Source organism: Thamnophis sirtalis, unplaced genomic scaffold (genome assembly GCF_051295495.1).
Source record: "Thamnophis sirtalis isolate CommonGarterSnake01/CBP01778 unplaced genomic scaffold, rThaSir2_p1.2 scaffold_15, whole genome shotgun sequence".
NCBI lineage: Eukaryota > Metazoa > Chordata > Lepidosauria > Squamata > Natricidae > Thamnophis > Thamnophis sirtalis.
Genome location: NW_028261395.1, coordinates 7,317,686 through 7,342,885, shown reverse-complemented (window position 1 = coordinate 7,342,885; position 25,200 = coordinate 7,317,686). Strand labels below are relative to the sequence as shown.

The 25,200-nt window shown below is 39.3% G+C and overlaps 1 protein-coding gene across 1 annotated transcript in view; it reads left to right on the top strand.

The window, feature by feature from the left end:
• Nucleotides 1–25,200, top strand: part of PCDH15 (protocadherin related 15) — an 810,754-nt gene that overhangs the window by 479,211 nt on the left and 306,343 nt on the right. The window contains exons 10-12 of the mRNA XM_087701782.1: nucleotides 8,963–9,082; nucleotides 12,805–12,915; nucleotides 19,631–19,801. Of these exons, the coding sequence (XP_087557908.1) occupies nucleotides 8,963–9,082; nucleotides 12,805–12,915; nucleotides 19,631–19,801 (402 nt within the window). The remainder of the gene's footprint in view (nucleotides 1–8,962; nucleotides 9,083–12,804; nucleotides 12,916–19,630; nucleotides 19,802–25,200) is intronic.

Here is a 25,200-nt window from a genome sequence, read left to right as displayed (position 1 = left end):
CGTCGTCGGACAACGCTGGTTCTTCAGCTTTGAAACGGAGATGAGCACCGCCCCCTGGAGTCGGGAACGACTAGCACATATGTGCGAGAGGAACCTTTACCTTTAGTTTCATTCTTATTGGGACTTTTCCGTATCCATCTGATTGTTGGAGGAAGAAGAGCTGAAAGTGTTCCTTGCGTCCCGTTGCATGGGAATTGCAACTGTCCAGCATAGCAGGAAACTATGAGAGTTTTTATCTGGGAATTGTAGGAAGAGAACTATGGTGACTATAGCCTTAGTTTTGAGACCTAATGTACAACTTGTGTCCTTGATATATTGCACAATGTGTGACATAGAATTCAGAGGAGTATTGCTGGATAATGATAGCATTGTTCATGTTAGAGAAAGACTATGTGAAGGTGTCTCTCATCGTGTGTGTATATGATGGTGCTGTTCAGGTAGATACAGGAGATGGGGAATAGATGTTGTTGCAGAGTCTGGTTCCCTTGATGAAATCATTGTCCTGCTGTTTCTTGTTACTTATAAGACTCTGATTTAGGCAGAGTGGTTAACTGTTTGGAGCTGCTACCAACGCTTGAGAAAGTGCGGTGTCATTGTTCCATACGGGCAGTAGCATATTAGTAAGGGCTTTGAGTAGTTGGAGCTCCGAGTTGTAGGTGGCAATCAGTGTTGTTCTGTTTCAGCATACTGTCTTTTAATAAGGTCCTCCTGGGAGTTGATCTAGCTATATTGATTTGTCTGATCCTTCTGTGTGACTAGTTCAGTCTCCTGAATGCCTGGCTTAATTCCATCAGTGGAGTATCTCTGTCAAATGAGTCAGAAGAGATCCATTTGTAGCACAGTCTGGCTACAAGTGATGGTTTTGGTGATGTGTTCTGTATGGGGCTGTATGGAAACACACTGATACACATGGTGATCTATAAATATCCAAAATGATGTGTATGTATATGTGTAGTTTTACTAACGCATCAAGAAAATTGATCTTTTCTAAATATAGGACGCAGTGGCTAAGACGCTGAGCTTGTTCATCAGAAAGGTCAGCTGTTCAGTGGTTCTAATCCCTAGCGCCACATATCGGAGTGAGTTCCCGTTACTTGTCCCAGCTTCTGCCAACCTAGCCGTTCAAAAGCATGTAAAAATGCAAGTAGAAAAATAGGAAATACCTTTGGTGGAAAGGTAACAATGTTCTGTGCACCTTCTGTGTTTAGTCATGCTGGCCACATGACTACGGAGACATCTTTGGACAGCGCTGGCTCTTCAGCTTTGAAATGGAGATGAGCACCAGCCCCTAAAGTCGGGAATGACTAGCATATATGTGTGAGGGGAACCTTTACCTTTACCTTATTTTAAGCCACCCATTATGACATTGGCATTTCTCCCCTCCAAGATAGTGTTGGAAGTACAATCTCATCAGTAAGCTCTACTGAAGTACTTGTTTATCTTGATTTTTAGTCATTATTTCCTGAACCCTTTACAGTTGAACCCCCGGTCACGACCATAATCCGTTCCAGAACTTCAGTCGGCACCCAATTTGGTCATGATTTGGAATGAGCTACCCCCAGAGATCCGGACCTTACCCACTCTCATGGCCTTCAGAAAAGCCGTTAAAACCTGGCTATTCTGGCAGGCCTGGGGCTGTTGACCTCATTGTTGAGGTCCAGCCTCGATCAGAACGAATGCATGTCGTTGTGATTTTAAATCTGTCTATTTTTATTTTTATTACTTCTTTCCTTCTTTTTGTAAGCCGCCCGGAGTCCTCCGGGATTGGGCGGCCTATAAATTTTATTAATAAATAAATAAATAAATAATAAATGACTGGAAGCAAGACTGACTGCACATGCGTGCACAAAAAATAAAGGTGCAGAAGGGAAAATCGCTGCAGCTGTGATTGATCACGGTTCCACCACAAATCCGTGCTCGACTAAACCGCGCCCGACTAAACCGCGTAGCTGATGTCATCAACAGGGCGACAACAGCGCGGAGAGAGAAGCACGCTGTAAACCCTAAACCTAAAATTAACCCCTAAACCTAAACCTAACCCCCCTAAACCTAATCCTAATCCTAAACCTAACCCTAAACCTAACCCTAAACCTAACCCTTAACCTAACCCTAAACCTAATCCTAACCCTTAACGTAACCCTAAACCTAACCCTAAACCTAACCCTAACCCTTAACCTAACCCTAAACCTAACCCTTAACCTAAACCTAAACCTAAACCTAACCCCCCTAAACCTAATCCTAAACCTAATCCTAAACCTAATCCTAAACCTAACCCTAAACCTAAACCTAACCCTTAACCTAACCCTAACCCTTAATCTAACCCTTAACCTAATCCTAAACCTAATCCTAACCCTTAACCTAACCCTAACCCTAAACCTAAACCTAAACCTAAACCTAACCCTTACCTTAAGTTGAATCGGCTTGCTTTCAAAGTGCTATTTAAAGCGCCCTTCTTTCTCCACACTGGCTGTTGTCACCCTGTTGATGACGTCAGCGACGCGGTTTAATCGGCTCAGCTTAGTCAAGTGCGGTTTTAATCGGTCACGATTGATCACCACCCAAGGATGTGTTCGTGAACAGAGTGAAACATTTAGCGGATTTTTGGGCCGGCACCTGGTTTGGTCATAGGCAGAAGCGTTCGTGACCCGAGGTTCCACTTATTCCCTATTTATTTTATATCATCCTACTTCAATACTTCACCCATCATACAACCCCAAAATTCTGTCCTTGAACTCAAAAGTTCCTGGTGTGATGAAGAAAAAAAAGATATATATAACCAACTCTCTGGACTCTGAAACTAGCCAAGGTAGCCAAATAATTGAAGATAAACAAGCTTCTCACTATACTCCTATGCAAGACTTTATCTCCTGGGAAACCTGTGAATTTAAGAATAGAGTCGAGGTGTTTTTTTTTTCCTCATGGAACTAATGAAGACCTGCCCTTCTCTCTCCTAAAGAAAGACAATGGATTCCTCTATAGCAGTGGTTCCCAAACTTGGCAACTTTAAGACTTGTGGACTTCAGCTCCCAGAGTTCTCCAGCCAGAAGAGCTAGCTGGAGAATTCTGGGAGTTGAAGTCCACAAGTCTTAAAGTTGCCAAGTTTGGGAACCACTGCTCTATAGAGATGACTTTTAAGAATAAGTGTGCTACCCACCAGTGACGTGCACTCAGCTTTAGCCCCGGTGAGGCTGTTTTTAGACTTGTGGACTTCAACTCCCAGAATTCCACAGCCAGGCATGCTCAGTTCCGATTTAAAGCGACAGCATTTTCCCCCCCTTGCAAAATAAGTTTTCCCGTTCTTTTTCTTCTCCCTCCCCCTCCTTCCTCCCTCTCTCCCTCCCTCCCCCCTCTCTCAAACAGACACATGCACACAGAGAACTTTGATCCTTCTCTCACTCACTCACTCTCAAACACAAACACAGAAGTTGGATTGGATATATTTTCCAAAGGCTTGAAAGCAGCTCCTCTGCCATACCCCCCCTTCCCCTGCGGCCTTCCGATCAAACTTTTGGAATTCCTCCCCCCTCCCCACACACGCACCTTTTCCAGCTGTTTCAGAGACAATTTCAACTCTGCTTTTCCCTGCCCTGCCCTCCCCTCTTGAAAAGCCAGAGCTCTGAAGTCAGACTGAGCTAGTCGCTCCCAGAAAACTCTAAAAAGCCTTTAAAAATGCCCTCTACAGGAGGCGAGAGAATACTTGCCTCATTTGCATAATAAATTCTTCGCTTGTTAACCCTTGCTTAACTCTTAAAAGGTGAAAAATTCCTTATGCAAAAGAGGCTCCTAGTCCTCTGGCCTCCTCCTAGTTAATACTGAGAGCAGACACCAAGCCACTGTGACTTGAAATCTGGTAGCAACTACCGTGGCTTTAATTATTTTAAGAAAATTATTTAAAATCCTTTCCTTTCCCTGAGGAGACTGGTGAGGCCCAGCCTCCCTTGCCTCTAGTGACTGCACGTCCCTGCTACCCACCATAGAGGTGGTATCCGAATCTATTTCCCCAGTTAGTTTCTGGCTGAGGAGCTAAATAAAACTCTCCTCATATGTTTTAGTTAAACATTGTCTCCTTTTCTTGCCAGCTATTATAGCTCTGTCTGAGCATTTATCAGCTATTTCTGTTTAAACTGACAACCTGAGAAAATATTTGATGCTCATATAGACTCTATCCAAGGCATAAAGATAAGGGAAGCAGATTATTTTTATTGAGCTCCTATGCTAGGAAGATGGTGTGAAAGCAACAAAAGGCTTAGGCAAGCCCAAATCATAAACAGAAAGTTTTTCCTCACTTATCAACAGATAAGTTTTTATCCATTCTTAATAACAGCATTAATGCCGGAAGATAGGGTACTATCTTCTCTGTTCATTTTTCTCTAAGCGAGTTGCTTTCCTGCCACCTCTATACCATTGATCTTGTCCAGATCAATGCATTTTCTAATATGAATGATAGAAAAAGGCTCGGTTGTTCTTCACAAATTCATTTGTTCCATCAATGCTATTAAAAATGAGCTCCTTTCTGTAAGTTTTTTGAAATTTCTCCATTCAAGTGTTTATTGATCTACATGTGAGATCTCTTTTAGACAATATTGTAACAGTGTATTAACTCAATTATGTGTTCAATTTGGACAGCTACCACATTTCCTCTGTCGTATCTCCATTCTTGACAGCAAAAGAGTGTATTCAAACATTCCAACAGTGTTAGAGCTGAGGTGGCAGAGTGGTTAGGGTGCAGTACTGCGGGCCACTTCAGCTGACTGTTATCTGCAGTTCAGCGGTTCTAATCTCACCGGCTCAAGGTTGACTCAGCCTTCCATCCTTCCGAGGTGGTTGAAATGAGGACCCAGACTGTGCGGGCGATATGCTGACTCTGTAAACCACTTAGAGAAGGCTGAAAGCCCTATGAAGCGGTATATAAGTCTAACTGCTATTGCTATTGCTATTAGAGAAACGTTGCTAGGCCTGGTCAAAACTGATGAACTGATGAACTCAAACAATACAATGGGCAAAGATGGCTAGGCAGAATTTTCTTCTAAAATTGAACCTTACACAAACTATGGAATTCATTCTTAAGAATGTAGAGTCTTTTATCTCTTTACAACATGTAAACCAAAATTGTAACGTTGTCTATACTAATATCATAAATCAGTTTGCTGTTTAACTAAAAACTAATTTGGAGATAACATATTATTTCATATTCACTTACAAAAGTTTCTAAGGCAGTCACAGATAGTAAAATAATTTCTCTTCCAGGTTTTTGTTTTAAAAAGTGATAGGGAGGAATATATATGATATTAGAGAAACTATATATATATATATATATATATTTAATCTAATAAATACATTATCATTTTAAGACTATGAAGTACAGTTTTTATGAAGCAAGAATTTTACCTACTGGATTATTTATTCTTAAAGTCCATTTCTAAGGATTTCCTGTAAGAATTGTATATCAAAACCCCTGAGGTTCATTTTTTTAAAAAAATTAAATAAATAAACCAGTTTTCTCTATTTTTCAGTATCTTGGCAAACAACTCTTGTATTATTTTGGAGCTGTAGGGCTTGTTTTGGAACTTTTTAAATTCTAAGCAGGGAAATTGCTTTCCTATTTGCCCTAGTGAATTCACCACTTTTCTTCTCTAAATAACTGTTTCATAAAAGCTGTCGCCCTTTATCAAAATCAAGCTAAGGCAAGATGGTTCTACTAACAGCCATGTACCTCAATCCTATTCTGCTTCTTTTCATCCACCACTGACCTTGTTAAACTAAAAAAAAAAGACCTCTATTATTTTATAATTTCTCAAATAACTCTGTTTTCAAGTTCTTCATCTGTTTATGAAACCAAAGAGTCTTGTATGATGACATAATAATAATAATAATAATAATAATAATAACAACAACAATAATAATAATACGTTACGTCGTCCTAGGCCCCTGGGTGGGGCCCGACTAGTAACCAATGCCAAATCCGGCGAAACAACTGGCCGCTGTGATACAATTGTATAATAATAATAATAATAATAATAATAATAATAATAATAATAATAATAATAATAATAATAATCTCCATAGGGTATAGTTACTAAATCCAATAGTTTTGTGGTTATTTGGACATTCTGTCTGAATGAGGAAAAAAATGAAATTTTGACTTTGGGTTTTGACAATTAAGTAGGTTATTGTTGTAGGAATGGCTAGTGATTGTTATCTGGCATAACTGAAAAGTAATAACTTTATTATGTATATTATTGCCAATAAGTTGGAAGTTACTGCTTTTTGTTTCTTTTTTATTTCTTTTTCTCCTTTCCATCACTTATATCCTCTGTTCCCTTTCCTGTTTTTCTATTGCTTTTATTTCTATTTGTATTTTATATTAATTTAGAATTTTTTAATAAAACATATATGTACGGTATTTTCACGACCATAAGGCGCACCGAATTATAAGGCACAGTATCAGTTAACGGTAAATTTTCAAACTTTTTTCATATATAAGGCGCACCGGATTATAAGGCGCACTGCCGGTTTTTGATCAAATTTTAGGATTTTCAGTGCGGCTTATGGTTGTGAAAATAGAGTAGGCTAAATTCATTAAGTAATTAATTACAAAGACACAGTAAAGACAGAGGGAAGAAATGTCAGAGGTTTGTCTACATATAGTTTACCTTAAATGTGAAAATAGTATTTCCTTTATCTATTATCAAGGGCCAGTGGTAAAGAAACAATTCTTCCCCAGTACAGAGAGTAACAAGTAGTTTTTTGAAAAATAACCGATGTACTTTATTTTAATGCTTTTTCCAAAGGGCTATCAGCAAACACACTTCACACTTCACTCTGTTCTTAAAATCTATTTTGTTGATTTGAAAATAACAATGCCATAACTTGCCAAGGAACAAGGATAAAATCAAAACACATCACTATCCTCTATGTGTTCCCTTGAACTTGTTATAGTATTGAATTTATTTGGGAACTTTTTATATAATCATAGAAAAAGATATCTAACAGATTTTGATGACAGAAAAATGGAAAATGTATATATATATTAATATATATTATGTATATATATATATATATATATATATATATATATATATATATATATATATATATATATATATATATATATATATATATATATATATACACATACATACATACATACATACATACATACATACATACATACATACATATATATATATATATATATATATATATATATATATATATATATATATGATCTGAAGGAGTTCTGTCAAGTGCAGGAAATGAAGACTCCAGGCAGTTAAAATGAACATATAGGTTTATTGCATGCTAAAGTTCTCCACAAGAATCTGAACTACTAACAGTCAAAGCAAATTGGCAATAGATAAGGATCAACATAATTCAATTGATCTGGACTTATATCTCTTGTGAGTGCTCAAGTCTCAAGACTAGTAACATGTCTGGAACGGAAGGCACTTCAGATAGTCACTCACGCCCTCATCACCTCAAGACTGGATTACTGTAATGCGCTCTACATGGGGCTGCCCTTGAAAAGTGTTCGAAGACTTCAGCTAGTCCAGAATGCAGCCGCGCGAGCGATTGTGGGTGCACCCAGGTACACCCACGTTACACCTATCCTCTGCGAGCTGCACTGGCTGCCCATCAGTCTCCGGACTCGCTTCAAGGTGCTAGTCGTTACTTATAAAGCCCTGCATGGCATCGGACCTGGGTACCTGAGAGACCGCCTCCTGCCAATCACCTCCCAAAGATCGATTCGATTGCACAGGCTTGGCCTTCTCTGGGTTCCATCTGCCAGCCAATGTCGGCTGGCGACCCCCGGGGGAGAGCCTTCTCTGTTGCTGCTCCGGCCCTCTGGAATGAGTTCCCTGTGGAGATCCGGACCCTTACTACCCTCCTGGCCTTCCGTAAAGCTACTAAGTCCTGGCTGTTCCAGCAGGCTGGGGGCTGCTGAAGTATCCATCCCCACTTCGATTGTGATTGTTGGGTATTTTAATATTGTTTGTATCGTCTTATTTATCCCCTTTCCCTGTTTTATTGTGAGCCGCCCGGAGTCTTTCGAGAGTGGGTGGCATACAAAACTAAGATATTAGTTTCAACTACCATTCAGGTTTTAATTTGAGTGCCTTTTTTCTTCCTGAAACCTTATTGGTGAGGAGCTTGGATGGGACCATGAAAATCTGTGGTAATTAACTTGCCATTTTATTTTTAAGCTAAGCAATTCAGTTGAGTAATTTCCATAAAGTGTGCTCCTATTTTTCTCGCTTTTGCTTTTTTGTTTCTTTCCCCTTCAAATACTCTACTGCAGGGGTGTCAAACTCGATTTCATTGAGGTCTGCATCAGGGTTATGTTTGACCTCAGGGGTCAGGGTGGGCGTGGCCAGCTTGATGTCATTTGTGTCAGGGGCTTCTGTGGTGGCCCAATTGCTCCCAAGCTCTGCTTTCAGCCGCCATGCTACCCTCTGCCTTCGTGGCTGAAAAAGGAGCCTGGCAGAGGGCGGAAAATGAGCTCTATTTTTGCTGGCAGAAGCACCGCAGTGCAAGTTTCTTTGGTGTTTCTAGGACAGCCCCATAGGCCACATCTAAGCACCACATGGGCTGGATCTGGCCCCCAGGCCTTGAGTTTGACACCCCTGCTCTACTATATATCAAGGGTCTCCAACCTTCAATAGGACTGGCACCAATCCATGGCATGCCAGCAATTGGTCTTCCCAAACAAGCGAATCCCCTCCATGGGATGCAGGAAGCACGTGAAACCTTGGTCCCTCTGGTCCACGGAAAACCAGTCTCCCCAGAACTGGTCACTGGTGCCCCAAAGGTTGGGGGCCGCTGCTGTATATTAAAGTTATAAATGATTACTGACCATCTTGTTTCAGCTGGGAGAGTTGCCAGCATACTTCTAACCATCTGGATACAGAACTTGGGTTTCCTTCAAGAATTTTTAAGCCTGAACCTTATGTTGTTCTTTCAGTTAACACCAGTTGGAACCACGATCTTCACCGGATTCTCTGGAAACAGAGGCGCCACAGATATAGATGATGGACCCAATGGCCAGATAGAGTACGTCATCCAATACAATCCCAGCGATCCAGTATGTGAAATTTTATTTTCAGTAAATGTTGTTGGAATATTTTTTTTAATTTAAAAAATGTAAAATAGAATACATTAGATATGCTTAATTTATTCTTTTATTAATTTAAATATATATTGAAAGGTTTGAGTACCATTTTTTGTAATGTGTTTTCGACTCAGGTTTTGTCAAAGTGTTATCCATGGAACAAGGCGATGTTCTTAAAAGAGGTGGTGTATAGTGATGGCCATTCAGTTCTGGTTATCTACAGGAATATCTACAGGAATAAATCCCTTTAGTTTTCTTAGCAACATTTTACAGAAGTGGCTTGCAAGTATCTTCTTCCTAGTCATGTAAAGAATGTTAGGCCCAAAGCCACCCAGCTGATCTCCTTGCTCAAACTGGACTCAAGATTAAGGTGACCAGACGTCCCGCTTTTGGTGGGACAGTCCCACTTTTGAACAATTTGTCCCGCGTCCCACGGCGTTTTAAAAAAGTCCCAATTTTTTTAAAAAATTTAATCAAGTAACCCCCCACCCCCCCGGTCAATGGTGTCCCTCTTTACCAATGTTAAAATCTGGTCACCTTACTTAAGATAGTACTCATGGTTTCCTTTTTCCAGTCCAGTTCTTTTAATCATTTTACTAGGCTGGCTCTTAAAGGAGATAATGGATCAAAAATGGCATAGTACTTTCATTTTTGAATACACAAAACCATAAAGTTTGAGGCTAAATGTTTTAATTATACATTAGGATGAATGAATTAAATTTAGTCACTCTTGGAGACTGTCAATGATCTATCTGTTAAAATAATAAGGATACGACCATATCACGAGGAAATTACTAAGTCTTTGTGTCAAACTGAGTGGAAGGTATAGCGAGGAAGAATATGGGCAAGTAAAGTCAGAGACCTTCTTATAAAAGAATAGAGTTGAACTCCTTTCTTTATAATCGTGAAGGCAGCATATCGAATCTAGCAAATATAAAAAGTCCAATTTGCACTTGGCAAAGAATATTGGCAAAATGATAAGCTGTTAATAACAGTTTTCTCAATAAGATTGAGCTATATAATTTTGCGATTAAACTATGGCTCTTTCTGCCTATAATCTGTACTTTCAATTCTAATGGGTTCTTTTAAAGTCAAATGAACATAGATGGTGAGTATAACACCGTAGGAATTGGAGTTATTATTCCAGTTATGCAAGAAGATGTAAATCTATCCCATAGGATCCTTGAAGCCAGAGGGCTCTCAAAATAGGTTAATATTTTTCTACCTGTCCAGTTAGGTCCAGCAGGAGATGTGTATCTGGGCCCCAGCCAAAAGAGACTTTTTCCTCTTGAGATCCAGAAGGACAACTTTCTCTGCCATGGGCAGCCTTCAAATTTGACACAAATGAAATAAAATAAATAATAAACCCGGGACCTTGGCAGTTAATGATGAGTCCATTTTATGGTTAGCTTGGATATTTATGAGTGCACCTGGCTGCTATTTTAATGCTATTCCTGTTTTTAATTTTTTTTTTCTATTCTGCTCACTTCATATAAAGTATATGACAGAGGGGGTAACAAACTCAAGGCCCAGGGGCCGGATCCGGTCCACGGAGTGATTAAAACTTGCCCATGGGGCTGCCCTGGAAACAGCAAAGGACTGGCCCATGGTGCCTCTGCCAGCGAAAATGGAGCACTCCCAAACTCCATTTTCTCTGGCAGAAGGTTGCAGGAGGCCGTTGCAGCTGAAAACAGAGCTCTGGGGGCCGTTTTTGCTGACAGAGCACTCAGGCCACCATAGGGCCCTGTTCTGACCCCCCTTCTCTGCTCGTTCAAAGACGACAGTCAGACAGACTTAAAAGGAAAGAACTTTATCAGCCTCAACTCATGCTGGCTGCAAGCCCAAAAATAAACATAAATAAAGTCTCTGGCAAGAAGATAACGGAATGCAAAAACAAAGATCTCTTACAAAGCAATTTACTTCTCCAAGTGTCTCTTTGAATCAGGGTTACAGAAAGCAAATCACTTATCCAAGTGTCTCTCACAAACAAACCACGACCAATGAACGATGAACGTTGACTCCTGCAACCAGGGTGTGGCACCATCAGTCCTTTTATCTCCAGAAGACCACACTAACGAGCCCCAGCTGCATTGTTATTCCTTCATCCCGACTCAACTCACAGCAAACTTCTGCTGAGTCACAACAGGGCCCCTAACACGAGTGATGTCAAGCTGACCATGCCTATCCCGGGCCCCCAAGGTCAAACACAACCTGATGTGGTCCTCAATGAAATTGAGTTTGACTCCCCTGAGATATGAAATGAGTGGCAATAAACAAACAAACAAATGATTCTACTGTAGTCGAAGCAGAATGAGGTTTTAATGAAGAGTTAGATCAGTGTTTCTCAACCTTGGCGACTTGAAGATGTCCGGACTTCAACTCCCAGAATTCCCCAGCCAGCAAATGCTGGCTGGGGAATTCTGGGAGTTGAAGTCCGGACATCTTCAAGTTGCCAAGGTTGAGAAACACTGAGTTAGATGCATATCTGGATAGACCGGTCAGATCCAATACAAAGTATGAATGCCTTTGAAGGAAAGCACATTATGATGCCCTCTCTCCTTATTTAATGACCATAATAGGTTCCTGCAAAATGGTCAATAAGTGAAAACAATGCCAGCATTACTCTCACTCCACTGGGCACTGTTGTCAGGTGCGACTATCTGGATATGCACATCCAAATGTTCATGCAGTGCGCACTTTGGTTGAAAAAGTGATTTTTTTTCCCTGTTTATTACATTCGTATTTGCAAACAGTTGCTAACTGAGGTCGTTAAACAAGGAGTGGATGCATTTGGTAACCTGTGAGCTCTAGAAAGCTCATATCCTTTGCACTATAAATCTTGATGACTTCCAGAAAAGGCCATAATTATTGGCAAATGAAAGAAACATCCATGGAAGAATCTACAGCTAATTTAGTAAAACATACACACCCATCAAGATCACTTACGTAAGGCCAAAAATATCTGTATGTGCAATATCTGAAGTGTTCAAGAGCTTACTGTTCCTGACTTAATATATGTATGTTTCCACTCACAGTTATGTCACTGCATAACTAAAGATCCTTGTAATTTTTCAAGTTACATTAATTTAATTTAAATTAAATTAAATATATTGAATGGAAGAATGATGCAATTTTGCAGGACTCACTTTTAACACATCAGCAGTACAGCATACAATAATCGTAATGATATTAGAGTTTGGTTGTGTGAGCAGACTTTATATCTCCAACAGTTAGCTATTATTATCAATTTGCATTAAGTCACTGTAGCCCCCCTTCTTTGATTTAATTCTCTTTGTATTGAAAAGGGAGTGTTTTTTTTATACTCTTTCGTTGTTGAAAGGTAAAGTTTGATTATATTTTGTCTTGTGATCTTTGAGAATGAAGTTTAATTTTACCAGAACGAAATTAAGCATGATCATTGTTCCTCCTTTTAAAAATTTGCTAAGTACAGTTCTAACACCAAACGTGTTTTAGATGTAATCGAAGTTCCGGTTTTTCTTTTTTGTAAAATCCACCAGTTCATGTGGGTGAAAACTAGCTAGTTAAAAGTAGAATGTGTGCAATAATCTACATTTTTCTGTAGTTAGAGGCATTGTCATTAATTACCACTGGTCACTGGTCTTAAACTGTTAACTCATCATTTCCTACAATTCTTTATCCATCCTTTCCCTCCTCCTTTTTTTTTTCTTTTGCAGACATCAAATAGGACTTTTGACATCCCTCTGACATTGTCGGGAGCAATAGTTTTGCGTGAGAGATTAAATTATGAAGAAAAGTCACGTTATTTTCTCATTGTCCAAGCAAATGTGAGCATGATGTTTTTGGGGGGGTGTTTATTATGTATATGATTGCTTTGGAAAGAAACCTTGTAAATATTTAGATGTTTTATCTTGTCCTTATCAAGCAAGCCTACATGGTTTCTCAAATTCCCCACTGAATTTTTGCATGGGTCGAAGATTAGTTTAGACATCCAAATGAATAGCTGTACATAAAATGCCTCACAGAGCTTTCTCCAAATTAGGAAGACATTAATAGGTAATAAATATGCTGATGATGTTCAATTGTGTATCTCTGCCCCTAGATGACTACATGATATGCTCTATGTTCTGTCCCACTATCTGGAGACTGTGGAGATTTGAATGGGGAAAAATAGGATTCAGCAAAATCCCAGCAAGACTGAATGGCTATGTGTTTGGGGCCCTCTAGATGAAGTTTTTCCATCTTTGGTTTGGAGGAGGGTTGCACTCCCCAACTCAAAATCAGTGCACCATTCTAGAGTCACACAACCTGCTTGAAGAATAGGTGGCAACTGAGGCCAGGAAGACTTCTGCATAACTTTGTTTTGTATTCCAGTTGTGCCATTCCTGCATCAAGTTTAGCTTGTTGTCACTTACGTCCAGAGGTGGTATTCAGCAGGTTCTGACCAGTTCTAGAAAACCAGTAGTGAAAATTTTAAGTAATTCAGAGAACCTGTAAATACCACTTCTGACCGCCCCCGCCCCCATCTATTCTCTGCCTCCCAAGACCCAGCTGATCGGGAGGGAATGGGGATTTTGCAGTATCTTTCCCCTGGAGTGGGGAGGGAATGGAGATTTTACAATATTCTTCCCTTGCCACACCAACCCAACCACGCCCACCAAGCCATGCCATGCCTATCAAGCCAAGCCCATAGAACCGGTAGTAAAAAAAAAAAATGAATCTCACCACTTCTTATGTCAATCATCTTTGTGCAGCAACACACTGGACCTGGGGCTGCCTGTGAAAATCAAATCATGGAAGCTATAATAGGTAGCTAAGGGTATAGTATATAACAGTGTTTCCCAACCTTGGTGACTTTAAGTCCTGTGGACTTAAACTCCCAGAATCCCCCAGCCAGCATAGCTGGCTGGGGAATTCTGGGAGTTGAAGTCCACAGGACTTAAAGTCACCAAGGTTGGGAAACACTGGTATATAACATCATTATTTGCCGACTGAATTAATTCCCAATAGACTTCCAAATCCAGTTCAAGATGTTGATTGTCACCTATTAAGCCCTGCATGGAATAGGAGAAACTTATTTTCAGGACCACTTTACTCCTATTTCATCTGTTAGTCCTTCCTTGAAGCAATGTCATCTGGAAGCCTCTAGAAAGTGTGCCTTTTCCACTACAGCAACCAATCCCTGGAATGACTCCTTTAATATATGGGTTGGCTGTCACCCTGTTGACCTAGAGAAAAACCATAAAAACTTGTATCTTTCCTGGAGCACGATGATTGAGGCTCCCACCAGGATGGTGTAAAGCAAATTTGAGTTGATGATTGCCTGTTAATTGCTGTTTGTGACTTTAACCACAATTGGTTTGTTGTTTGCTTACTTCGTTCTTTGCTTATTGCATGCTTTTCAAAGTTTGAGTTGGGTGGCCGTACCATGTTTTTAAAGACATATTTCAGGCCTCCAAATGATGAGATGGCATGTACGTGCTTGAAAAATCAGCCAAATGCTTTTGTTGCAACACTGCCCTGCATATATTATTTCACTGGCGCAGCAATGTTTTGATTCCATAAAAGTTTATACATAATCTCCATACATACCTATCCTTTTTCGGTAAACATTATAGAAAGCACAAAAAGAAAATAATAAACAGTAAGCCAAATATATGAGGCACATGAAATGAGGAAGATAAGTTAATGTATAGTCAAAAGTATTCTATATCAATACTATCCCTATTCTTCTCCATAATTTTCTACCATTGCAAACTATCTTTGCTTGGACCAAGTCAATACAATTTTTAAATCACCTTCTCAATGTATTGTTTGTGAGGATTTCATCAATTTCATGCAATTGTTTTTACTTTGTCACACACCCCATAAATAACCCAAGTGACATCTATTCATAGATTTGACAATATATTCTCATCCTCTCGTTCATAATAAAAACCTCCTTCACATCACTGCATGCATTCCTGAACTGCACAGAAAGTAAGAACCACTCATTACATCTACCACTTTTCTTATTGATATACAATATTTGTTTTATTTATTTAATTTGTGGTCTTTACCATTTATTCATTTTACATTCCAATGTGTAATCGTCTATAGGACATGGCACCATAGATATTGAATTCTGCCCATCATGGCTTTAGTCAGTCGAGGCTTTTATATAACGCATTTTAGTAGATAGAGATGGCACAGAATAGAGGATAAATGAAATACCATGTTTTTCAGAGTATAAGACGCACCAAGGTTTTGAAGAGGCAAATTTTTAAAATAAGTTTTTGCACTCTGCAGACCTCTGAAAATGGCCAATTTTTTTGCAAAAACGAGCCTGTTTTTTTTTCCAAAAAAAAAAAGAAAAAAAAGGCATGAATAGCCTTTAGCCTGCATAGTTTTTAGGAGCCTTGTAGAGTGCTCCTGGGGGCTGGGGAAGGCAGAAATGAGTGAAAAATGGTCCATTTTTTGCTCAATTTTGCACCGCAGGCCCCGAGGAGCACTCTATAAGCTTCCTAAAGGCTATGCATGCCTTTTTTTTTGGGACAAAAAATGAGCTGTTTTTTGCTCATTTTTGCCCCTCCTAACCCCCAGGAGCACTCTACAAGCCTCCTAAAAACTATGCATGGCAATTTTGGTGAAGGGGACAGAGTTTTGGGAGGCAAAAAATGCTGTATTTAGTGTATAAGATGCGCTCAGATTTTCAGCCTCTTTTTTGAAGGAAAAAAGTACGTCTTATATTCCTTACATGTGCAAGCTAAGACCTTTTATCTCGTTTTTAATCATAGTTATCTGCACCACACTAGAAAGTTTTGGAAGTATATTGAGACATATTCAGGATACCAGGAAAATACATACATACATACATACATACATACATACATACATACACACACACACACACACACACACACAAACACACACACACACATATGATAGCATGCACATTATTCTCATATAAATGGTAATAATAATTTTGTGTGGTGCTAATTTAATGTCAAGCTTAATGTATTAAGCTTTGATGTAGAAACGTTGAGAGACATTTTATCTAATTAGGTTGCATATCTTGTTTATAAAAAAAAAACAATTTATAGACATTATATAATAAAATAAATTACTTTATTATTGATCCAGACCAGCAACACAAGTACATGAAGTGCAGGTTTAGAATAAGTAACTGTAGATGATAGGCAAATCCACAATAATCATTACACAGTATAGCAAAACTATGGAATCAATTAATAATTGTATTATATCAAGTCTTAAACTCGTCTTAGTTCCAGATTTTCCCCAAAATCAAATGTTTAGTCCTGAATATTCAAGCAGAGCTAATATATATTCCCTTGGTCTCTGAATTGCACAGATTTCCTACAAGGTACTTAAACTGCAGAAAAAGTTGATCCAACTTTGCAGAATTCCTACTCTCACATTTGTTAATAGATATGAATTACCAAAAGATAGATTTTTGGCTGAATATTCTAGAGACATAAGGAGCAATTCAACAGTGAAACATATGATGAGTAACAACTGGACAACATCTATGAAGCATACCTTAATTAAAATACCTGCATTGACAGCGGTTAGAATTGATGGTCTAAATCAGAAGTGGGGAACAATGCCCCCTTTATTACTTGTGGACTTCAACTCCCAGAATTCCTGAGCCAGCTTTTGTAAATGGCGTACCGAGGCTCAGATTCTCTGCTGCCAAATTTCTGCTGTAGAAATGAGAATGATCTCAATAGTTCCTTCTAAGATTATAATTAGAATTCACATACCTCAAACTCAGCCCTTCCTCTTCTCCCCTTCACTAGATATGACACAGGAAGGGAAGGGAATGAGATGGGAAAAGAGTGGGTGTTAACGGAGGATGAGGTGTGATCAGAATATTACTGATTGGAATCATGATTGGCTCCTGCCAGACCTGAATATGTACTCCTATTTCTAGTTCTGTCCATACTTTCAAATTAATTTGCAATGGTAATCTCATTTCCTGCTTTTAACCTATCTAAGCTTGTGTGTTGCTGCTGCTTAATTGCTTTCCATCTAGCTTCTTATTGCTTGTCAGATTCTTGTGTCCCTGGGGAATTTCATTTATCAAATACCCGATCCCACTTGGAGTCAGCCATTCCATCTGAATATAGCGGAATTGGAAATTTTAGACTCTAAAGTAGAATATTTGTAGCTCAGGGCTGAAATGAGGAGTCATTGGTGCCCTCTGAGCTTGTTTGGTTTCTATTATCCTAACTAGGTAACATCATCAAACTAAACATTTGTTTTTAATTTTCAACTGATTCAAGAGAAACTGACAGAATGTAGGAATGGTACATGTGGATGTCTTCCATTAATCTGATCACCCCTCTTCAATTGTTCAATTACCAAGGATGAAGCTGTAACTGTCCTTCCAAAATACTTTATAACTGTTTATATAACAATACATGTAATAATATTTCGCTACAGTTCTTTATCATAAGACTAAAAACAGAAACAGCACTCAAATTTCAAATTAAGAAACTGTGCAATCTGACAATCTTTCTACAATCTTGAGTAAGGTTGGCGTACCATATGTGTTGGTCTGAGTTCATTTTTCCTGCAGAGCACGTAATCTTTTCTGTTTGAAAAGCAACAGAATTGACTAATGTTTCTTCCAGAAAGCAGAATAGATGGAGTGTGTTTATCAGGGCTGACTGATAAATGATTCAATAATTAAAACTATAGAAAGTTTTGTAGAAAGAAAGCGGATTGACCTTCCCTGTAGTTCTGTGAAGAAAACAATACTTATTTTCCCCAAATTTACATAAAGAAAGTTTAATCACAAAAGTCTTTTTTTTTATTCTTTCCTATCCTCAAATATTTCAGGGGAGAGGGAAAACCCCTTTTTATTTTGCAAGTTGTGTTTTGCACATGGTAAATTTCTTTGCTGTTGGATAATTAGCTTTATTTCTCAGAGTTATTACAGAATCACTAAAAGCTAGATTCTGCATTCAACATTCTCCGAGACACATTTGTATATTTTTGCTTGATGTCAGCTAACATCTCACATAAACTGATTCAAGGAGTTGAATAACTTGAAATACCAGGAAAGGAGAAAGAGGCTTAATGGGAAAATATAGAGAAGACATCAATAAATATATAATGAGAGAGGTAGAAACAAACATACTGTACACCTAAAATAATGGGGAAAGGATATCTGTGATATCGTAGAGAAGAAAATTAGTGACATGAAAAAATAAAAACAAATCGAACTTTCCACCTGATTTTAAAAAAGAAAGTAAACCTCCCAGCACCAGGGTACCTGCGAGACCACCTACTGCCACCGGTAGCCTCCCACCGTCCAGTGCGATCCCACAGAGTTGGCCTCCTCAGGATGCCGTCGGCCAGACAGTGTCGGCTAGCGACCCCCAGGGGGAGAGCCTTCTCTGTGGGAGCGCCTTCCCTCTGGAATGAGTTGCCCCTGGAGCTTCATATAATCCCCGATCTCCGGTCCTTCCGACACGCCCTAAAAAGTTGGCTTTTCCAGCAAGCCAGCCTGGCCTGAACAAAACAAAATTAATTATTGATCACTGTTAATTTTAATTCTAATTTTTTTAAAAAAATGTTATTGTCAATTCTAATTGGGTTTGTTTGGGATATTCTATTTAATTTTTTTTAACTTTTGTATCGTGTGTTTCTTTTAATGTTATACGCCGCCCTGAGTCCTTGGGAGAAAGGCGGCATATAAATCTAATAAACCAAACTAAACCAAACCAAGATCCTATTGCTATCTGGAGTCTGGCAGTTCATTACTTCTATCCACACAATTTTTCAAGAACATCATAGGATTCAGATTGAAATTGCATGTTATGAAATGATAAATATTTTTTACAGGTTGTCCTCAACTTATGACCACAATTGAGTCTCAAATTCCTATTTATCCAATCAATTGTTAAGTGAATTTTGCCTCCTTTTATGACCTGTCTTGCCACAGTTGTTAGATGAATCATTGCAGTTGTTAAGCGGATCATGAAGTCATTAAGTGAATCTGACTTCCCTCCTTGAATTTGCTTTTTGGAAGCAGGCTGGGAAGGCTACAAATTGTGATCTCATGACTCCAAGGCAGTGCAACTGTCATAATTACATGCCAGTTGCCCAGCCCTTGAATTTTGATCATGTGACCACGGGGATGCAGAAACAGTCCTAAGGGTGAAAAGCAGTCATGAGCCGCAGTGGCACAGTGGTTAGAGTGCCGTACTGCAGGCTACTTCTGCTGACTGCCAGCTCCCTGCAATTTGGTAGTTCAAATATCACTAGGCTCAAGGTTGACTCAGCCTTCCATCCTTCCGAGGTGGGCAAAATAAGGACCCAAATTGTTGGGGGCTGATTCTGTAAACCACTTAAAGAGAGCTGGAAAGCACATTAAGTGCTATTGCTATAAGTCACTTTTTTTAGTGGCATTGTAACTTTGAATGCTCAGTAAACGAATGGTTGTAAGCCAAGGACTACCTGTAATGAAAGACATCATTCTTCTTTCTGGAGGAATTGCAAGAATGGTCTTTAAACATTCTCTTTTCTACACAGGATCGAGCTCAAAATCTTGTGGAACGAAGAACAAGCACGACGACTCTCACTGTTGATGTCCTTGATGGGGATGACCTTGGACCAATGTTCCTTCCATGTATATTAGTTTTTAACACTCGGGACTGCCGGCCACTCACTTATCAAGCTAGTTTGCCAGAACTCACTGACCCTGTAAGTACGAGGCCGTTAATTGAATTCATTCATTCTGCATCTGTATTTAGTCACCACTAATTGTGCAGCACAAGCTTACAATCAGCAGACTCAACAGAGGCCAGCCGTATATCCTGCTATGTCAGAGACAGTCTCGGTTTTTGCAGCTACATGCAAATTGCAAAGCCTGATTTATCAGACCCTTGAGTGGATTCTTGTCAGGCTTCACACCCAGACTGGCAGTAAATCATATGCCTCCAGACACTTAACCCTTCATCCAACTCTTAGCTAGACTTGGCAGAAATCTCCAAGGTATGACTTGGCTAAATTGATATCTTTATTGCTCCAAAGAATGGAACCTCAATCATAACACTTGATTATTCACCTTACTACAAAAAAATATCTCTGAAACTTTATAAATCCATACTCTAGGTCATGGGTGTCAAACTCGCCGTTTCCCGTTGCCATCACATATAGTTTTTCCCATTTGTGGAACTAGGGTGCGTGTGCCTTCTTCTGACACGTCCAGCCCATGGGTCACCAGTTTGACACCCCTGCTCTAGATTATAACACTCCTGCTTTTCTAAATTGATTGGTTACTTGATGGCTTGGGAGGTGATGCAATGGTATGTGAAAAAGACCTTGGGAGATGGATAAAGAGATGCTAACTGATGATCAGATAGGAGAGAGTGTAGCCCACAGCTGAATAATGGGCAGAGCAAGAAGGTCAGAAGATGCCTTCCCTCGTTTCTCAGGCTGTAAAGGAAACAGAGAGATAAATGTACTTTCAGACTTGTGAGATTAAGTCAATGTAAATTTAAATGAAATAGAATTAGATATTTAATCATGTTACCTATCTGGTTTGCCTATAAGACTGACAGGTGATTGAAATATATTCAATAACAGCTTTCACTAGGCTGGGTGTTCCTGATTTCTGCCTCTCAATCTTTAGTAGTGATTTCTTAAGCCCATATAGCTAACATGTTTATTATGTAAATATTACATAGCTATAAAATCCTAAGTATTTATTGGTCAGATAATTCCCTATAACCCATCATTCTACTCAACTCCTGCTCAGCCTTTGTCTTAACTTTATAGGTTTTTAGTATTTACTGAATTATCAAAATATTCATTAGCTAACAACCTCAGATTTTGTTTACGTGTTTAAGGAAAATGAGATTAATTAAAATATATATCATGAACATAAATTAATCTTCATAGACATGGGAAAAATATAATAATTTATAAGCATCCTCATGTCATATTTTTATTTGCTTAATTTCTCTTTTACAATGTACATTGACCTTTCCATTTATAAGATTTTGTTGTATAAATATTCTTTCCAATTAAGAAATAATATCACTCTGAATTGATCAAAAACATTTCTTAAATTTCAGAGTATTTAGAGTATTTTTGTAGTGTAATACTACAAAAGTGTAATACTACAGTTGATTTTTTAACATCAAATTTAAAAGGAAAACTACATGGAGGATGTAATCATTTCTTTTCAGAAACATTAAAGTAGCAATAGATTTGCAACATGATAAAAAGAATCAGACAGAGTGTATTATTTAGGTCAATTAAGAGAGTTGGTGCATATGGAAAGCACTCATCACCATTACCAAATTCACTGCCTGCTGGTCAACTGATTGAGTACCTTGCAGGATTTTGTTTGTGTTATAGCCCTAGAAATAATTTATTGAATCTGTTGTTGCTATAATATAAATCATCCCCAAAGTACCCATCCTAATAAGCCCAATCGGGCTTTTGAGCGTATGTGCTAAAATAAGCCCTCCCCAAAAAATAAGCCCTCCCCGAAAATTCTAAATAAATACCATAGTAAGACATAATTGCATAGTTTAAAATCACAAAGACATATGGAGTTTCATTTGTTTAAGAAATAAAGTATACACACATTCCAGATGTGATGGAATGCCAACAGATCTTGCCAGTTTCAAAGTGGGTAGCAAGACAATTAAAAGAAGGGGACAAAACTGTAAGAGAGTCTGGAATCCAGGGAACAAATAAACATGAGAACCGAATTTCACCTTAATTACATCAGGTATAAGTTGTATGGAGGATTGCTTTGTTAGCTTTTGAAGCTTGTTACATTACCCTTACTAGCAATAAAAATATCTCCAGGAATCTAAGTAGTTCTTGTTCTCCAAGTTTTTCAGCCTTGGAAGTGTTGGCATTATGGAAAGGTCAAAGGCTAACTATAATAAATTGTTTCTGATATTATTTCCAATTTCATAATTGCTCTTTATTATGGAGAGTAAGCAAATCTATTTCTTATTTTGTTAGCTCTTGTTGTCTACTCTGCTGATTACCCTAGGGCTCTGCTTAAAGTAATCCTTTCCCAAATAGAGAGAGGACGACAGTCACAAGATTACAAGTCAACAGTAAGAAATGTTGATAATCATGCTTTCTAGCGTACAAAGTTGTTAAATAAGCTTGAAATTAGACTCTGATTAGCCAGGTCTAAGCAAATCGCCTGGGGCACAGTCTTGTGGTCTTATTTGGCCTAGGTTTAATTCTGTTACTGCTGATAAAATGAACAAGTTCCTCCAAACTATACTTTCACCAACCCATCTGCTAAAGGCTGCCTACTGCCTAGGAGATGACTTCTGGATTGGTCTATATAAGGGGTGCCAAACTCAAAGCCCAGGGGGCGGTTCCGGCCTGCGGGGTGCTTAGATCTGGCCCGTGGGGCTGCCATAGAAACAGCAAAGTAGTAGTGGATCTGCGTACTTGAGAGACCGCCTTCTGCCAATTACCTCCCTGCGACCAATTAGATCTCATAGATTGGGCCTCCTCCGAATTCCATCTGCCAGCCAGTGCCGGCTGGCAACTACAAGGAGGAGATCCTTTTCGGTAGTAGCTCCGACCCTTTGGAACGAGCTCCCTGTGGAGATTCGTACCCTCACCACCGTCCAGGCCTTCCGCATAGCCCTTAAGACCTGGCTAGCCCGTCAGGCCTGGGGACAAAGATAATCGCCCCTCCCGAATGATGAATGAATGTTGCTCATTATTTTACTCTATGTTTGTCTACGTCACTGTTTGTATTTCCCTCCCCTGATCCTATGTAAGCCACCCTGAGTCCCCTCAGGGAAAAGGGCGGCCTATAAATGTTAATAAACCTCAAACCTCACATAAACCTCAAAGGACCAACCTCTAGTCCCTCTGCCAGCAAAAATGGCCCTTTCAGGCTCTGTTTTCAGCCACGACGGCCTCCTACCACCCTCTGCCAGCAAAAACGGAGCTTGGAGGGGAGGCATGTGCGGCTGAAAATGGAGCTTGGGAGCCCAATTTCTCTAGAAGAGCGCTCAGACCATCACAGACGCCCCCGACATGAGTGACGTCAAGCAGGCCACGCCTACTCTGGCCATGCCCAACTCGGTCCCCAAGGACAAACACAACCCTGATGCGGTCCTCAATTGTTGAAGCCCGAGTAAGTCCTCGGACTTACGAATGACAGCTCGGCAACAGCCAGGCGCGCCTTAACCAATCAGGCGCGACCTGCAAGTTGCCGGGCTGTCATACGCGCGTCTATTGGTCCTTCCGTCTGACAGCTCTATATAAAAAGCTGTCAGACGGAGGAAGGGTGCCGGTCTACTTCTGTTCTTCGTTCGTTCTTGCCTTACGGTTACCTCAGACGCCTCCGACTGGTTCTTTCCGCGGATCTAACATCAATGAAATCGAATTTGACACCGCTGGTCTATAGGATAGTGTTTGTGGAGATTTTCAGTCATCCAGGTCATGTTTTTCTCAAAGGTGGTTTTTCAAATGACTATGGTTTTTTTTTCCCCTCTTGAGGAAGAAGTAATTTTGTTTCTTATCCAAGAAGCTTCATCAGCTTCTTGGCTGTAAGTGTTTTACCACACACAAACTGTATCTTCTTTGAGATGGATGACAATAACATAGTCATCATTGTCACCCAGTGTACAAAACCTGGATTTGGAATATCTAAAATGAAGGTTCAAGGTTTTGATTGTCAGCCCGAGTTACATCTTTTTCATGTATAATTATAGAATGCCCAAATTCTTTGTGTTCCTTTACGAATATTGAAATGGTGGCTGCCTCTGCTAGCAGATCTTACAACCGATACCTTTAATCTTCTCCGGATTTATAGGGCTTGGCGCTTAAAGCTTGACAAGATGTGCAATAGGGATTTTACTGATATAGCTGTTCTCATCTGCAAGAGTAATTCTTGCAGATCCTTTCAGTGCAATGTTCTACACGCAGCGAGTATAATAGGAAATTGTGCATAGGATTGTAGTGTTGGTTATGTGCAGATTGTCCATTGGCACCTGTTTCAGGATATGTACATTTAAAAGAAATTATGGATATACCAATTCCTACTCTTATGAAATATGTGTTCTGTAAACAGTTAATGTTATGCAACTAGTGCAATTTGTAATTGTCATGCTGTAGTTTACTCTGGTTTTGTAATTTTTTAAGCATGAGTATGCTCGGTCAATTTTATGTGCACATATACCCACACTCAAAAGAACTGAGCAAACCAACTATTTACTCCAAACTTTTTAGATTGAAAAGGTACAATAAATAGTTGGATCACTCTTCCATTAATTCCATGCTGATACATTTGCTGTACATTTATTTTATTTAGCGTATGGCATCTACAGAATTCATGCAGTCACTGATATACAACACTAAGAAAACACGTTATACATACAAACACAAATATCAGAGGGTGTGGATAATACAGTAAACAAGATAAAATATTATATCGGGGCTAAACCATGATAAAATGGCCACAATATAGCACCATGGAATCACAATAAGATAGATGTTATAGTTCAAGATCTAAGGAAGTTACCCATCTAACTGCTTCTGGGGACATCTGCTGTACAGTCAACATGTTAGTACAAAATTTACGGCACATGGGCATAGAGTAACACATTATGAAGGTTGAACAAAAAGTAACATCTCTAACATTGCAAACCATTAGCACCAAATGCTCAGATATGTTCCTTACTATCTGTTATTTCTTCTCAGTTGGTAGGAAGAAAAGGTTATGTTGCTATTTTTCATGAAATGGGAGCTGCTACTCATCGCCGCACTTTAAGCAACATGCTATGGTTGAAATTTGAATGCGAAGGGAATCCTTCCAATTGAAATCGACTGTCAAATGCAGGGCATTTCTGGTGATGACTGTGTTGCTTTGACTACTGTGTGTATCAATTGGGAGCCCGCACGTGTGTGTGTGTGTGTGTGTGTGTGTGTGTGTGTGTAAGTAAGTAAGTAAGTAAGTAAGTAAGTAAGTAAGTAAGTAAGTAAGTAAAGATGGTGAAGTGCTGATCTGTGTGGATGTCCTTTGACAGGAATTTAAGAGCTTCACACAAGAAAGAGACCGCCTGCTGCCAATCACCTCCACTAGACCGATCAGATCCCACAGA